The sequence below is a fragment of the Oryctolagus cuniculus genome, chromosome 2, assembly GCF_964237555.1.
Source record: "Oryctolagus cuniculus chromosome 2, mOryCun1.1, whole genome shotgun sequence".
In the NCBI taxonomy this organism is placed as follows: domain Eukaryota; kingdom Metazoa; phylum Chordata; class Mammalia; order Lagomorpha; family Leporidae; genus Oryctolagus; species Oryctolagus cuniculus.
In genome coordinates this window covers 173,837,225-173,852,786 of record NC_091433.1, presented here as the reverse complement: position 1 = coordinate 173,852,786, position 15,562 = coordinate 173,837,225, and the positions used below count along the sequence as shown (strand labels likewise).

The window sequence follows — 15,562 nt, the reverse complement described above, 5'->3', positions numbered from 1 at the left end:
GGGGACGGATGTCTGGTCAGTGAAGCCCTCCCTCGCTGTGGGCTGCCCGAGGTCCTTGCCGTGAGCAGGATGGTGACTGGGAGAAGGTGTCTGTCCGCCGCCCTCAGCCACGGTAGCTCCAGAGGCAGAGACTTTGCCTCCACAGAAACGCTGAGCTCTGGACGTTGCACAGAAGTTGACAAATCCTGAGTGAGGCCACCTTCGTGACTGGGGCAATGCTTTCACTTTCTCGCAGACGCCTGTCTAGTGGAACTCATTCTCACACGTGCGTGCGCGTGCTGCACGCAGCACACCCTGATATATGCATCCAGGCTGCCTTTGTCCCTTACTCTGCTGTGTTCCCGGGGGATGAAAAGTCTCCTGGAGCCATCCTTTCCCTGGTTGCACATCTTCCAGCCTGGAGGGCAGCAGTGAGGGGAAGGGTGTGAGCCTTGCTCTGACTGCTCGGGCAGAAGCACCTTGCCAACCCCCAGCTATGGGACCCACACTTTTAAAAAGCTGGGGGCCAGGAACCCCATCCAGGATTCCCGCATGGGTGGCAGGGACCCAGCCACGCGAGCCATCAGCTGCTGCCTCCCAGGGTGCGTGTTAGGAAGAAGCTGGCATTGGGAATGGAGCTGGGACTCGAACCCAGGCACTTGGATGTGGGATGCAGGTGCCCCAAACTGTGCCCACCCCTCGCCCAGTGCTCTGAAGGTGACAGGCTGACAGGCTGTTGCCTGCCCCAGAGTTTGGCGAAGCTGCCCTGGGAAGGGCCTGAGAGGGACCGTGTTAGGCTTGGGGAGCTCTGAGTCTGTGCGGTGCCCACCCCACTGGGCGCAGTGGTGCTGAGCAGCCACAGGGCGTGTGCGTGCGAGCGGTGGGAAGCGTCTCTCGGCACTGCCACCTTGTTGGTCTTCCCAGCGTTGCTAACTCAGAGCTTCCGTCTTTTCCCCTCCTTGAAAGCTTTTAGCATTTTTCTTCTTTTTTATTACTGTTTTTTTTTTTCTTTAGAGCATATACCATTTTTATTGCTTCTTTCAGTGACATTCTGGGGAGAATTGGAGTGGAACCCGTATGTTAAAATGGGCCCTGTTTATCTGGAAAGTCATTGCTCTCTTAAAAGTAATTCATCTTTGTGTATTTATTTTTAGTTAAGGCATACAGGTGTTTGTTAGGATCTGAGAAAAGTGCTGTCAGCTCTTGGATTAGCACAAATAATGGAGCAGCCAGGTGCCCTGCGCACCACCCAGTCTTAAACAGATACAGCCGATACATTGGGTCACGGGGGAATTTTCTGGATAGATCTTGCAATAAATACCACCCTCCCCCTCAGATTAGGAAAAAAATATATTGTTGAACATCATTGTTCATTAATGACCAAAGTCAAGCAAAATCATAGTCTGGCCATCCTCAGAAAATGTGGTTTTCAGTTTTTGAGCATGTCTCCATATGTCACACGTACCATTTTCCACAGATGTAACAATGCCCTCCCATGTCTAACTGAAGTTTTATTTTCTAGATTGACTTTCCACGCCTTTCTATATTGCTCTGTAACCTTTATTGCTTTGCTCATCAATAGTGGTACAGTAGTTCATAGATGCCGATAACTCACCCATCCGCTGCTGCGCTCTGATGTTTTCTTCACACGTAGGAGCAGGGTGGCACTGGTGCCACGTTCAGGTGTGCCACCTTCTCCTTCCGCTTGGATCGTTTTCTGATCATTTGTTTCCAGAAGTATGACAGTGGCATAGTAGTGAGATAGAAATGGGGACATTCTGATAAATCAGAAATTGCTTTGGCTCTTGAAATCTATCTTAAAATCAATTGGAAACTTACAAGCTTTGTGTGTACCTCTCGGCATAATTCTTTCCTTATAATTAATTGATTGCATAAAGGGGATTGGGTGAGGAGTTCCGTGTTGCAGAAAGGCTATGCAAATTTATGTTCCCAGAATATAAAATAATCTCTCTCTTCAAACCTGCAATAGCAGGCATCATCGCTGTCACCTCACCAGCACTGCCATCACGCTGGAGAGAGAGAGAGAGAGAGACAGAGACAGACAGAGACAGACAGAGACTGAGAATGTCCAAAGAATTTAGGGAAAACAATAGAAAGTCAAGGAGAGCCTCCTAGGGAGGAGCCAGGAGAGAAAAGAACATTGCAAATAAGTCAGATAGCAGAGGGAGGAGAATGGGGCCAAAGTCGGGAGGGAAGCACCCCTGGATGAGCAGGAAGATGCTGTAGCCAGTATGTTTCAGCTTTAACGAAGCGCTCCCTTTTGATGGAGCCTGCTCTGAAGCAAGCTGTTTTTAACATGTTAAGCTTTGGCCGTGACGTGTGCGTGCTGTTTGTATACACTCAGTGCAGGAGTGTGGTAGCAGGGCACTTCAAGACATCCGTGGAAAAATGGAATGAACAGAGAGTGTACATTTTCCATCAGTTTTTGGGAGACTCCTTGTTTGCTTATTAGCGCTTCATTTTCTGTTTTTAGATGTCTTAGCCAGACAGACTTGGTGTTTACAGTGCACACTTACTCTCTGTAATGTCTGTCTGTCCTAATGGATATTGCATGTTCTGCCGCCTGGATAAGTTCTTTTTCTGTGGAACCGTGTCCTCCCAGCTGCCGTGGGCGACCACCTCCCTCTGTCCCAGCCTCTCCTCCCAGCATGCACTGTGTTGCTTCTAATCCTCGGGCACTGAGGGTGAGGCCCTTTGGAAGTGTTAGATTTTGTGGTCACAGAGCTTGCTGTGTCTCTGTGTCGTATAAGGTGCTGTGTTAGAGTGGCAGAGGACAGTGATGGTGGTGCTTGCATTCTGCCTCTGAAAGGCATGCGGTCTGGAAGGGAGAGAGAAGACACGATATAGAAAGCTATAGCATGGGGGAAAATCCAAGTCCTGAAGGAGACATAAAGTGATGCAGAAGACTGGGCTTTTAACTGTGTGGGACATTGCTGTTTGCCAGTAGCTTGGAAAGAATAGAGAACTGTTACCTTGTATCTTTCCTGTGGTTCTTGGACTATTACCTGTGTTGTTACATTGACAGCTAGATTGTAAGCTCTGTGAAGGCAAGCACAGGAGACACTAGAACAAAAGAACTTGAAGATTTATATATCACAAAGCGACTGTACTTGCCCTTTTATTTGAAATGCTTTCGTTGTCCAGCACTAACTTAAATTCTGTGTTCCCCCTTAGGTATCTTTGCACCTCTTTCAAAGATAAGTAAAGCGAAAGATCGAAGGAAGAATGTAGTACATGGTCCTTCCACCAAAGCCATCCCTCTCATCCGGTCCCAGAAGATTGAAGTCGCTCACATCACGTCCAAAGTGAATACTGGTGGGTCACCCCCCAGGGTTCCCCGTCTTCTTTGGGGTCTCTGCTTGCTTTGGTGGCATTTCCAACACAGGGATTGCCTTATTCTTCCTTCCCCTGACCTGTGTGAGACCTGAGTGTACGCAGGCGCTTGCGTCTCGTGTTCTAAACTTCTGTGTTGGTGACCGGCCTGTCTGTGACAAGGGTCGTTTCAGGGAACTTGTCCCTTCCCGTTCTCCCCTCCTGTCTCTGCGTCTTTATCACCCCACAGTCCGACCTTACAGCTGGTTCTGTGTCTCCAGTAAATCTTGTGAAGTGCAGCCAGCTTCCTTCATTCGAGGACGTTTGGTGACTTTTCCTTTTCTAATCAGACGAAGTCCTGCCTGCCATCACCGGCAGTCACAGGCCTTCCTTTGATGCAGTCACCTCCTGCCTCCACCACTAAACTGTGGGTCTGAGTGTGGCGCCCCGTGTTTGCCTCCGCTGTTCTCTCTCCTCCCTCCACACTTTGTCTCGTGGCCTTTCTCTGGGCGCAGAATTCGACTTGTGCCTCTGGTGGCGCTGCCACTCTGTGCTGGGATCCTGTCTCTTCCCGAACGCGCCCCTGATTATCCCGGCTCATTTTAATTTCTTCACTCTCTAACTCTCTGTACATTTTTTTAAAAAAAAATCCATGCCACTCAGTTGTTATCTTGGGCTTTGTCCTCGGCTTTACTTGTGCAAATCTTTCATTCTCTCAGCAAACTTTTAAACTTTACATGGGCCGTGAGAATGTTTTCTGCTTTGGAACTCTAGCACATAGCACAAAACAGATTCTCAACAAATACTCATTAACTCATCAATAATTGAAGCAGACAGGCCTCTGGCACAATGAAAGGATCATGTCCAAAAGTTGGTTGGCGTTTCTCTTCTGTTCCTGTGGGCTGCTTGAATATCCATGTATCAACTTTGCAGTCCATAATTTCTACAGATTAAAAAAAAATAAATCTTGCTATCAAGGAAAACTTCCTGCCTCATTCATGAAAATTGTCTTGCCTGCTCCTCAGCCTGGATAAATCACACTCCCATATAAATTTTAGAATAAGCTGTTAAGTGTCTTTCTAAAAACTTTGTCGAGGTTTTAATTGGCACTGCGTTTAAACCTTAAATCATTCTGGAAAGAACTGACATCTTTATCATAGTCAGTCTTTTAATTATGAACTTTACATAGCTTTCGTTTAATTCGATCCTTCAAAAATGTCTCAAGACAGCGTGATTTTTTCTAGAGGTATTTACAGCAGTGCCTGTGTGGTTAGGTCTCTCTCCAGGTGCAGTGTTGCTTTGATCCTTTTAACCTGGAGCCTGGGTGTGCACAGTGGGTTTGGACAGAAAGCTCCCCCAAGAAGCTCTCTGTTTCTGGTCTGAGGAGTGGGAGAAGGGCCTCTCATGAGAGACCACCAGGAGGGAACCATGGTTTCTGTCTTGCCTGCCCCCTCCCCACCCCCAGCTGCTAGGCAGTCCTGTTGCTGCAACAGCAGCAGAGGGGGGCAGGCACCTCAAACCCTGAGTTTGGGGAACTCTTGTCCCTGGGCAGAGAGTATGGGCACATGGGTGGAGTCCCTGGTAGATTTCCTTCTGTGTTCTCACTGCGCGGCCCCCGGGGGTTGAGTGCCAGAGCAGGGAAGCTAAAGCCCCCAGGTTCTACTTGGAACTCCGAGAAGGGGCGTCTTCTCCCTGATGAATGTCTCAGCAGATCACCAAGCAGGGAGGGGGCTCAAGAAAGGGACCCCCTGGCCATGTACTTCCAGACCATGCTGTCGCAGGAGTGTGCTGAACCGGAACTGTCGGTCCCACTCCGCCCCCTCAGCACAGCAGAGGGCTCTAATCTGGCTCTGTGGCCCTGTGGTGTCACCATCACCTGTGTGTCATTTGACACCCCCCCCCCCCCATTCCCAGGGACCCTGTTCCAGGGAAGCCACTCCTCGCTGTTCTCTGCATCCCCGTTTAGGGCTCTCTTTGATCCACCCAGAATCCCCACCCTCTCCTGTTCCCTGGAAGACCCGTGCGCCACCCTGAGGATCCAGCCCAGAGTGCCATCTTGATCTGTCTTGTCGCCATTGCCACCTTGTCCTACTATGCTTGAGCTCCCTGTGTGCCTGTGATTCTAAACTGAAAAGGCCTGCCGCTGGGGCACACGTTAAGTCTTGTTCATGCTCAGTGCGTCACGCACAATTCTTTACCCAAAATGCTTTGTAAGTGAGTGGGATTGGAATGGGTGGCCAGTGGGGTTTATAAGTGGCTGTAGTCCACTACAGTTCTCACATAGCTAATGTAGTTTTGTACAACCGAAAGTAGAAGTCTTAGGAAGGCTGACAATGGTTCAAAACCTTTTTCTTTTTTTTCTTTTCCTTGTGATTTTTGTGGGAGTTGGGAATGCCCAGAGGGGTGGTCCCACCACTGGCTGTCCCCCTGGCAGACCCTGCAGGACCTCTCACTGCCTGAACTTTCCCTTAAAATGAACAGTAGCTGTGCCAGTAGGCAAACAGTTTTGCTGCGCATTCATTGTCTACATAGAAAATTTGCTGAAATGAGTTGGCGTGCACACACCAGTGCAATAATGTAAATTATTCACAGTTCCTGGCGAGTGTGCGGCAGCTCTATCTCAGCTGTAATAGGGTTTGCCTTACCTGCTGGGATGGTGCAAACACACTCACTAATGAGTGCAATTAGCGAGTGTCAAACAATTAGGCAAGGTGCTTTAAAAGTCTCATATTATTTAGAAATCCTTGGTGGACTGTTACGTAAGTTAAAAATGTGGTGATGTTTGGAGAAATGGAGATTTTCAGATGGGAGCGCATTCCTTTTTTTTTTCCTTTAAGTAAAATGTTGACCCCTGCTGTGAATTTACTATCCAGCATGTTTTCAGAAGTGGGTAAGATTTTGATAATGAGGGATGCATGCACTTAAACATTTTTTTATGTTTAATGTCAAACGAAATTGGCTCTTGGAAAAAGTGTTTTTGCTTCTGTGTCCTAGGACTGATGACATCAAAGAAAGATATTACTTCTGAATCCACACTTTCATTGCCTCCTGGTGAAGAATTGAAAACCGTAATAGAGAAAGATGGTAATACAGTTTATAACATCTGTTTCTCAAAATACGATTCACTGCTAGGACTTTAAAATGAACAGTAGAAAAGCAGCTTACTTGGAGGTTAAATTGGTAGGAGAAACTCATTCTAGTAGCGATTACCTTTGGAAATCCCCTAAGAAGCTGGTAATAGCATGTATACATTCTTTAAAAAAATCTTCTACTTTGCTTTTTTTTTTTTTAAAGATTTTTATTTATTTATTTGAAAGGCAGAATTACAGAGAAGTAGAGAGAGAGAGAGAGAGAAAGAAGTCTTCCATCTGCTGGTTCAATTCCCAGCTGGCTACAACAGCCGAAGCTGCACCCATCTGAAGCCAGGAGCCAGGAGCTTCCTCCGGGTCTCCCACGTGGGTGCAGGGGCCCAAGGGCTTGGCCATCTTCTACTGCTTTCCCAGGCCATAGCAGAGAGCTGGATCGGAAGTGGACCAGCCAGGTCTCAAACTGGTGCCCGTGTGGGATGCCAGCACTGCAGGTGGCGGCTCCACCCGCCACACCACAGCGCTAGCCCTTGCCCCTACTTTGATTCTTAAGTACATGTCAGAACTACTGGGCTAGATGAAAAGAAGGAATAAAAGAAAATTCTGTAGTCCAGATGCCTTGGCGAAAATATGCAGGCTGCCTTTAGCTGTCAGGTTGTTAGGTGAACCAAACATGACTGTTCTTGTTTGCCTTAAGTTTATCCACAAGCATTTTTTTTAAAGATTTTATTTATTTATTTGAGAGGTAGAGTTACAGACAGTGAGAGGGAGAGACAGAGAGAGGTCTTCCTCCCACTGGTTCACTCCCCAGATGGCCGCAACTGCCGGAGCTGCGCCGATCCGAAGCCAGGAGCCAGGTGCTTTTTCCCGATCTCCTATGCGGGTGCAGGGGTCCAAGCACTTGGGCCATCCTCTACTGCTTTCCCAGGCCACAGCAGAGAGCTGGATTGGAAGAGGAGCAGCCGGGACTAGAACTGATTCCCATATGGGATGCCGGCACCACAGGTGGAGGATTAACCTACTGTGCCATGGCACGTATCCCGCAAGCATTTTAATACTAAAGTTTTGTTACCTTAGGACCTAGCAATAGCAAGTGTTTTGGTTTCTGTCTGAATCAGATGGGACTCTACTGTCCCATCTGCAGTGGGAGGTGAGTGATTGGTGGTGAGATTAGAAGTCAGCTTACGTGGTTTGCCGTGGCAGCACCTCCTGTATGAGATCCCGACCTTGGAGTGCCATTGCCTGTGTTGTAAAATCGTGCACGTGGAAGCTACGTTGCATTTGGGCGAGCTCAGGCATTTAACCTGGCACGAAGATAATCCACAGCCACGGAAGCCGAGTGGAGCGTTCCGGGAGGGCTTGCCTGGAACCGCCCCGTACTGTGCACCGGCTCTTTTCCGTGCTCTGATGCGTCCTTTCTCCTCGCCCGTGGCAGGTCCCACGCTCGGATCCGCCAGCAGCTCCTCCTCCACTTCTTCTCTGGAGCACAAACAGAGCAACGCCAAGAAACTGAGTGCCAGCGGCAGCACCAAGAAGACAATGAGCAAAAGCCCCTCTCTGTCCTCGCGAGCCAGTGCTGGTATCTATGGCTTTTTCAACCTGGCTTTCTTGGTGTTTTTTATCTTGGTTTCTTTGTAAGTAGATTTGCTGTTTTTAAATGTGTAGAAGGAACCCTTTACTGCAGTCAGACTGAGCTGTGTGCTCTCGTCCCCACCTCCCCGGGCCGCGAGCCGGGAGCCAGGGCTCTGCCTGTCGCTCTCGGGTGCAAGGCTCGCCACTGATTGTCCCCAGGCTCACTCTCGGTGGTTTAAGCCCATCTTAACTCCATCTCCTGCACACAAACTTCTTCCCATGCCTTTGTGTCATCTCCATATTTAAAAAGCAGTTTGCTTTCACTCGAGTCATTGTTTAAGGCCACATAGGAGGGCGACCAGTTCCAGGTGGTCGCTGGTGGCCTGCCCGCTGTGGCCCCCACGTCTGTGGTTCCATGGGAGGGTGCACCAAACACTCCCAGGCTTCTGCCGAATCCACACGTGCTCGCTGAGTTATCTGTGGGGTGAACTGACCCAGGAAGGAATGAAGGCATGCAGGCAGAAATGGTTCAGAATAAACCTCATATTAACTGCCAGGTTCTCTTACTCACGTTTCTAATAATTATATGAACCAATATTTTACCATAGAAAATGTTCAGGGCAGGAGTTTTTCCTTTGTCAAAATACTCTTCCAGAAGGCGTGAGGGAAACCCATGCCCTCAGCCACAACAATGATGTAATCAGTGTAAACTTTGGGAACCTAAAAGTAGGAGACCTGGAAATCATGCCTGAAATGGTTGACCTGGGGTATTTAGTCTCTGAACGACCCCCCCCCCCCCACACACCCCAGTTCTCCTTAATGCAGTGAGGAACATGTGTTGGGCAGGTGTAGTGAGGCAGCAAGCCTTTTTTTTTTTACATTTTTAAAAATTGTATTGAAGGTATACAAGTTTCATATATACAGATTTTAGGAACATAGTAGCACTCCCCCCAACCCCTGCCCACAGTCCAATCCTTCCTTCCCCTCCCTCTCAGATTCCCACTCTTAATTTTTACAAAGATCTGTTTTCAGTATACTTAATGATCATATAGTGAGCGCTACTCCCAGTATAAGAGTTCAATAAATAGTATGAAGAGGAAGAACACACTGTTCCTCAATGGAAGAGACAAGGGCTGTAAATAATCATTGAATCTCAAAATGTCCATTTCATTCCAATACATTACATTTCAGGTACTATGTTAGTTGCCTTGGATCAGGGGAAACATGATAGCTGGTTTTTCTAAAAATATTGTTATTTATTTATTGGAAAGGCAGAGTTACAGAGAGGTAGAAAGGCAGAGAGGCAAAAAGAGGGAGGGAGGGAGGGAGGGAGGGAGGTTGGTCTTCTATCCGCTGGTTCACTCCCCAAATGGCCACAATGGCCGGAGCTGAGCTGATCTGAAGCCAGGAGCCAAGAGCTTCCTCCAGGTCTTTCATGCAGGTGTAGGGGCCCAAGAACTTGGGCCATCTTCCACAGCTATCCCAGGCCATTGTAGAGCTAGATCTGAAGTGGAACAGCTGGGACTCAAACTGGCGCCCATATGGGATGCCGGCACTGCAGGTGGCAGCTCTACCCTGCTATGCCACTGTGCTGCCCCCTGATATCTGTCTTTTTGGGATGCAGCAGTCCTTTTTATCCTCATTTTATTTATGTTTTAAGGGCTGCTGTGTTTAACATTTGGACTTTTGACATTGACTTGATTTAAAAAAGTTTATAGGTTGGCATGGGATTATCTTTTTTAAAAATTTTTATGAGAAAGAGTTATGTGTGGCTACATACATCCCCTGTTTTCCTTTTCGTAAACGTGAGGGCTGCGTAGCCATACTAGTTCGGGTGACGAGGGTTCTGGGAACAGGGAGGGCGGAGGATGGGAGGCATTCAGGAGGGAGACCTTGTCTGCAGCGCTAGAGACGTTTCCCCGGGACGTTGTCCTGGAGTGAGTAGACACCCAACCTTCCCCGTAGATGATGCGTTTGAGGACGCTGTGGACGGTGGCTGAGCATCGGGTTAAAGAATTAGAGACAGAGGAAGAAAGTCAGTCTCAGGAGAATGGGAGAGATGGGGAGCACACCTACGTTCAGGGCCTCGGCCCGCTCGGATCCCCCCGGGTGAACTTGCTGTCCGTGCGTGGGCCACTGTCAGCTGGCAGCATGGGAACAGACAGGGAATTTCTGGCCACAGGTTGTGGGTTTCAGTCTTGGTTTGCCACCTGCTAGCTGTGAGCGCAGCACCATAGGAATTCCCGAGTTATTATTTATGAGTCTAATTTTTATGAAAAGCACTTTGTGGGGTGTGAAATGCTGGGAATACCAGTATTAGTGACTCTGGGGGCCGAGGACTTGGCGAGTGGCACCCTCGACCCAGACATCCCTCCGCTGTGGGCTGGGACCCCTTCACTCTTGGCTGTGTAGACCTCGGCAGACAGTTCTGTCAATCCCACGGGGGTCCCGATGGGCCAGGACTCTGGGCCACCTCTTTTCCTGCAGGTGTGCTCGCCTAACAGCTGTCTCAATAGGGTTTCTCTGGGACTTGTGATGTTTACTGTTGGGCATTCCACAGTTTAGTTTGGATCAAGCTGAGTGGGCAGTAATCCTGTTTAATGAGGAAGTCATTTTGGGGTTATTGGCACCTTACAGCAATTTCACCTTGAAATCACAGTCCTGTATGTATCATATACACTAAGTCCAGGGGAACTATAGCTTTGTAGAATTTTACAAGAAAAGGAATTGGGAGGCTATGACCCATGGGCCATAGCTGACCTACCCACCCACTTTTGTCAATAAAGTTTTATTGGCACATGGTTGTGCACATTTTTTAATGTATTGTCTGTGTCCGCTTCATGCTGGTGACAGCAGAGCAGAGTAGCTGTGATCGTTATGGCGTGATTTGCAAAGTCTAAAGTACTTCCTAGCCCTTTACAAAGAGGCCTGCTGGCCCGTCCTAAGTACCAGGAAGTCCTGGAAGAGTCGATGTCCCATGGCAATCATTTCTCGGGGTCCTTCACCTTCCTTGTCACCATCTGGACCTCACGTGAGAGAAACAACTGCAGGTGCATATAAAATAAGTCGCCAAATACCAAAACCTACCTCCAACTAACTACACTAGTTAGAATATGCAGTGAATTTTTTTTTGGGCTAATGTGCTTTTTGAGTCTTTTCCCCTTTCTTTTCTTTCCTCTCTCCCTGCCCCCCACCCCCCACCCCCCGGCCCCCACCTCTGCAGGTTTGAACTCCTCAGCAACATCTGTAGCAAATAGTTCCTGCCGAGAGGGGGAGCTCCAGCTTGGGGACAGAGTGTTGGTCGTAGGCCAGAGAGTCGGTACCGTCCGGTTCTTCGGAACAACGAACTTTGCTCCAGGTAACTCAGCTGTCCGTTCTTTGCTGCATTCGATGCTTCAGAATACAGCGGGGTTGACAGCTTTACGTGTAAAGGAAACCCAATTGTAGAGAGCTCCTGTGCACAGTGGCCGTGGCCCAGGCGCTGTGAAAGGATGGTGGAATGCAGCTGTGTCCCCTCAGGGTGACTCCTGCTGCTCCTGTGCCGCCCGCTGTAAGTTGTCCCGTGTTAGCGCGAGCTGTCACACTGCGCGTCTCCTCTCACTCAGCGCCGGTGAGCTCAGTGACAGAGGACGTCTCAGGACTGGAGTTTTGCCAAGGATAATCTTTAAGACGAGCCGATAATGAGTGAACTCTTTAGATTTCATCAGACCGGTATAGAGAAGAAAAAGCAAAAGGGTTCAGAGGACGGCGAGAAAGCTTCTGTGTGCCCTGGAGCCTTGAAAGTACATCTTTGTGCTTACGTCTTCATGTCCAATCAGCAGTCAGTGCTGTGTTCCCTGAAGTAAAAAGATTATTAACTTTTGCATTTTCGGCGCTTTTCATTTACATTATTTTTAAAAAATTATTTAAAAATTTATTTTCAAGATGAAAGAACAGAAACAGAAAGCAGTCTCTTCTGCTCACTCGCTCACTTGCCACACGCTCACAACAGCTCTAGGAGCCTGGCACTCGGTCTGGCTCTCCCTTGTGGGTGGCAGGGACCCAAGCACTTGAGCCGTCACCTGCTGCCTCCCAGGAAGCTGGAATCGGAGACGGAGCTAGGGCGCCAAGCCGGCTGGGATGCAGGAGTTCCGAGTGGCCTGGACTCCCAGCCCCTGTAATTTTCAGTAGAAGCCAGTTGAATGGAATCTCGCTTGTGTGTTTCTGAAAGCAATATCCTGCTTTAACACTTGGTGGCATTGCAGCGTTATAGGAAGATTAGCTAGAACATTGATTTTTTTTTTTTTAAAGAAAAGTTTGTGTTAATCTGCTGAGAACTACACCAAGGTTTGACTTTACTGATTTTCAAGCCAACAAGGTAGCCAGCCAGCTTCCTAGGTGTTGGTGGAAGACTGTGAGAATCCTGGGGCAGAGATGAAGGGCTCCACAACTCCCAGTAACAGCAGGGACCAGAGTCCCCGCACTGTTCCCTGAGCCCCAGTTCCCAGGCTGAGGCTGCCAGGGCCGGGTGATACCCACACTCCCATTGTTGTTTCTGGAGAGGAGCCTGGGGAAGGAGTCTGCACCAGCACACTGAGCATTTGCTCCTGGGGGAGACTCTCTCCCCCGAGGCTGTCCCCCTACACAATGTCTGTGCAGAGTCTGGAACCAAGGCAGCCAGTGCCTCTGCTCACCAGATGGGCAGAAGCAGGGCGCTGAGGGGCACTCACTCCCAACACATGCTTGTTTCATTACTACCACTTTTTTTTTTGACAGGCAGAGTTAGACAATGAGAGAGAGAGAGACAGAGAGAAAGGTCTTCCTTTTTCCATTGGTTCACCCCCCAATGGCCGCTGTGGCCGGCGCACTGCGGCCGGTGCACTGCGCTGATCCGAAGGCAGGAGCCAGGTGCTTCTCCTGGTCTCCCATGGGGCGCAGGGCCCAAGCACTTGGGCCATTCTCCACTGCCCTCCCTGGCCACAGCAGAGAGCTGGCCTGGAAGAGGGACAACCGGGACAGAATCCGGCGCCCCGACCGGGACTAGAACCCGGTGTGCCGGCGCTGCAAGGTGGAGGATTAGCCCACTGAGCCGCAGCGCCGGCCACCACTTTTTTTTTTTTTTTTTTTAAAGATTTTATTTACTTATTTGAAAGGCAGAGAGAGAGAGAGAGAGAGAGAATGAATGTCTTCCATTTCCATTTACTGGTTCACTCCTCAAATGGCTGCAATAGCTGGGGCTGAGCCAGATTGAAACCAGGACCCAGGAGGTGCCTCCAGATCTCCCACATGGGCAGCAGGGCCCGAGCGTTCGGGCCATCCTCCACTGCTGTCCCGGGCACATTCACAGGGAGTTGAGTCAGAAGTGGAGCAGCCGGGACTCAGAGCAGAGCTCTGATCTGGGCAGTTAGCATTGTGTGCAGTGGCCTCACCTGCTGTCCCATGGTGCCGGCTGCTCACGAATGCCGCTCTTCGTGGTCGGCCAACTAGCCGATTTGAGATGGGTTCTATGTCTTCATCATGCCTGGCTCCGTTAGGTCTCCAGGGAGTAATAGAAATTAGTTACGTTGTGCCCAATGCAGTCACCCAATAAAAGCTTAGGAATTCCACGGCAGGTTGTTTTTCACCGTTACCTGTGTCTCCGAGTTCTCCTTGATTATGTTACTTCGATTCTTTGGATGCAGTTCATTGTTTTGGGTAGACTTTTAATTTTTAAAATTCTTAATGTGAAGCAATTTGAAATTCGGGTAGTAAAAGCCAGTATTAAAAATCTTGGAAACTTTGTTGTTAAAGTCATCCTGCCTATCAGGGAGTTGGGGGGGGGGGTGCCCTGTATTTCTTGTGGCGTCAAAAGTTTAGGTCGGATCAGTGCTTTTGGCAAAACAGCAGCAGACTTTTCTAAGGCCTGGAGCTGAGAGCGAGCCCATTTTTAGCCTCTTCAGGATTTTTATCTGTGCCACCCTCGCAAAGAGAATTGACATTTAAATGGGAAGCTCTCCACATGCACTGCTTCTAGAGAGCGCGCAGTCCCTGCTGCCGAGGCTTGTCTCAATGTATTTCTGCTATAACACGTTTTCCAGTTATATGTAAGCATGCAGCAGTCACGTGGCAAATTAAAGTGGGAAATGCAAAAGCTAAGGAGGAAAGCACAGGAGGCAGAAGGAGTAAAATCTGGCAAATTCCTAGTGTGGGGTTCAGGGAAGTAGTAGTGGCGGCCTGGCTGACTTGGCTCAGGACGCTCAGAAGCGTGCCGGCCCGGTTCTGAGCCTTCGTGTGGCCAGACGTCACGTGTGTAGGCATTTCTTTTCCTTTCTTTTTATTTGAAAGACAGGCCTAGAGAGAGGAAGGGAGGGAAAATGATAGGGAGGAAGAGAGAGATAAAGAGAGCGAGCTTCCATCTGCTGGTTCACTCCCCCATCTGCAACAGCTGGGGCTGGGTCAGGCTGAAACCAGGAGCCCAGAACTTCATCTGGATCTCCCACACGGGTGGCAGGGACCCCGTCACCTGAGCCATCACCTGCTGCCTCCCAGGATCTTATCTGCAGGAAGCTGGATTGGAAGTGGCGTAGCTGGGACTCGAACCGGGCACTCGGATGTGGGATGCAGCTTATTAACTCACTGCACCACCATGCCTGCCCACTCACTTCCCCCTTTAAAAAATTCTAAATTATTTTGCATTTTAATTTATTTGCTTTATTTGAGAAAGAGAAAGAGACCTCCCGTCTGCTGGTTCACTCCCCAGGTGCCTGCAATATCTCTGGCTGGACCAGGCTGAAGCCAGGAACCCAGAACTCCACCTGGATCTCCTACATGGGTGACAGGGACCTGAATACTTGAGCCGTCGCCCGTTACCTCCCAGTACACATGAGCAGGAAGCTGAACTGGCACTGGAACCCCAGGCAGCACAAGTGGCGTCTTAACTGCCGTGCCCCAGGCCCACCCCTAGCCAGTCCTCACGTTGTGTCGCAGGGCCCTGTGAGTGTCAGAGGTTCTGGTCACACAGGGACCTTTTCAACAGCTCGGACCCTGGTCTCTGCAGGTAGACGCGCGTGCGCCATCTCTGTGAGCGTGAGCGAGGAGCAAGCATCAAGCACTTGTAGGCTGACTTAGCAGTCAGCTCTGCACTCGGAAGCTGGAAGAACAGTGCTTTTGTGTTTTGTGATTTGCCATGTGCGTCTTGATGTATACGTGTTTGTTTTGCACCTGATAACTGATGGTGCGAGATCAAATACCATTCCTGCCGTTCCCCCCTTTTAAATCATAGAGGAGTGGTCTCTCAGCACCCTCAGAGAGGGACAGTCCTCGCTCCAGGGTTGTGTGTCCTTTTTCCTTATATAGGTGGGGACGTATTAAAATCAATTTCCCGGCCGGCGCTGTGGATCACTAGGCTAATCCTCCGCCTTGCGGCGCTGGCACACCGGGTTCTAGTCCCAGTCGGGGTGCCGGATTCTGTCCCGGTTGCCCCTCTTCCAGGCCAGCTCTCTGCTGTGGCCAGGGAGTGCAGTGCAGGATGGCCCAAGTGCTTGGGCCCTGCACCCCATGGGAGACCAGGAGAAGCACCTGGCTCCTGCCATCGGATCAGCGCGGTGTGCCGGCCACGGTGGCCATTGGAGGGT

General features: G+C 49.6%; 1 protein-coding gene across 11 annotated transcripts in view; it reads left to right on the top strand.

Moving 5' to 3' along the window:
- Positions 1–15,562, top strand: part of CLIP4 (CAP-Gly domain containing linker protein family member 4) — a 114,361-nt gene that overhangs the window by 53,344 nt on the left and 45,455 nt on the right. For all 11 annotated transcript variants that reach the window (XR_007918301.2, XR_011386722.1, XR_011386721.1 and 8 more), the window contains exons 9-12: positions 3,175–3,315; positions 6,307–6,396; positions 7,834–7,977; positions 11,194–11,328. Coding sequence is in view for 8 of the 11 variants with exons in the window: in XM_051843052.2 (XP_051699012.1) it covers positions 3,175–3,315; positions 6,307–6,396; positions 7,834–7,977; positions 11,194–11,328 (510 nt within the window). In the remaining 3 variants the exon portion in view is untranslated. The remainder of the gene's footprint in view (positions 1–3,174; positions 3,316–6,306; positions 6,397–7,833; positions 7,978–11,193; positions 11,329–15,562) is intronic.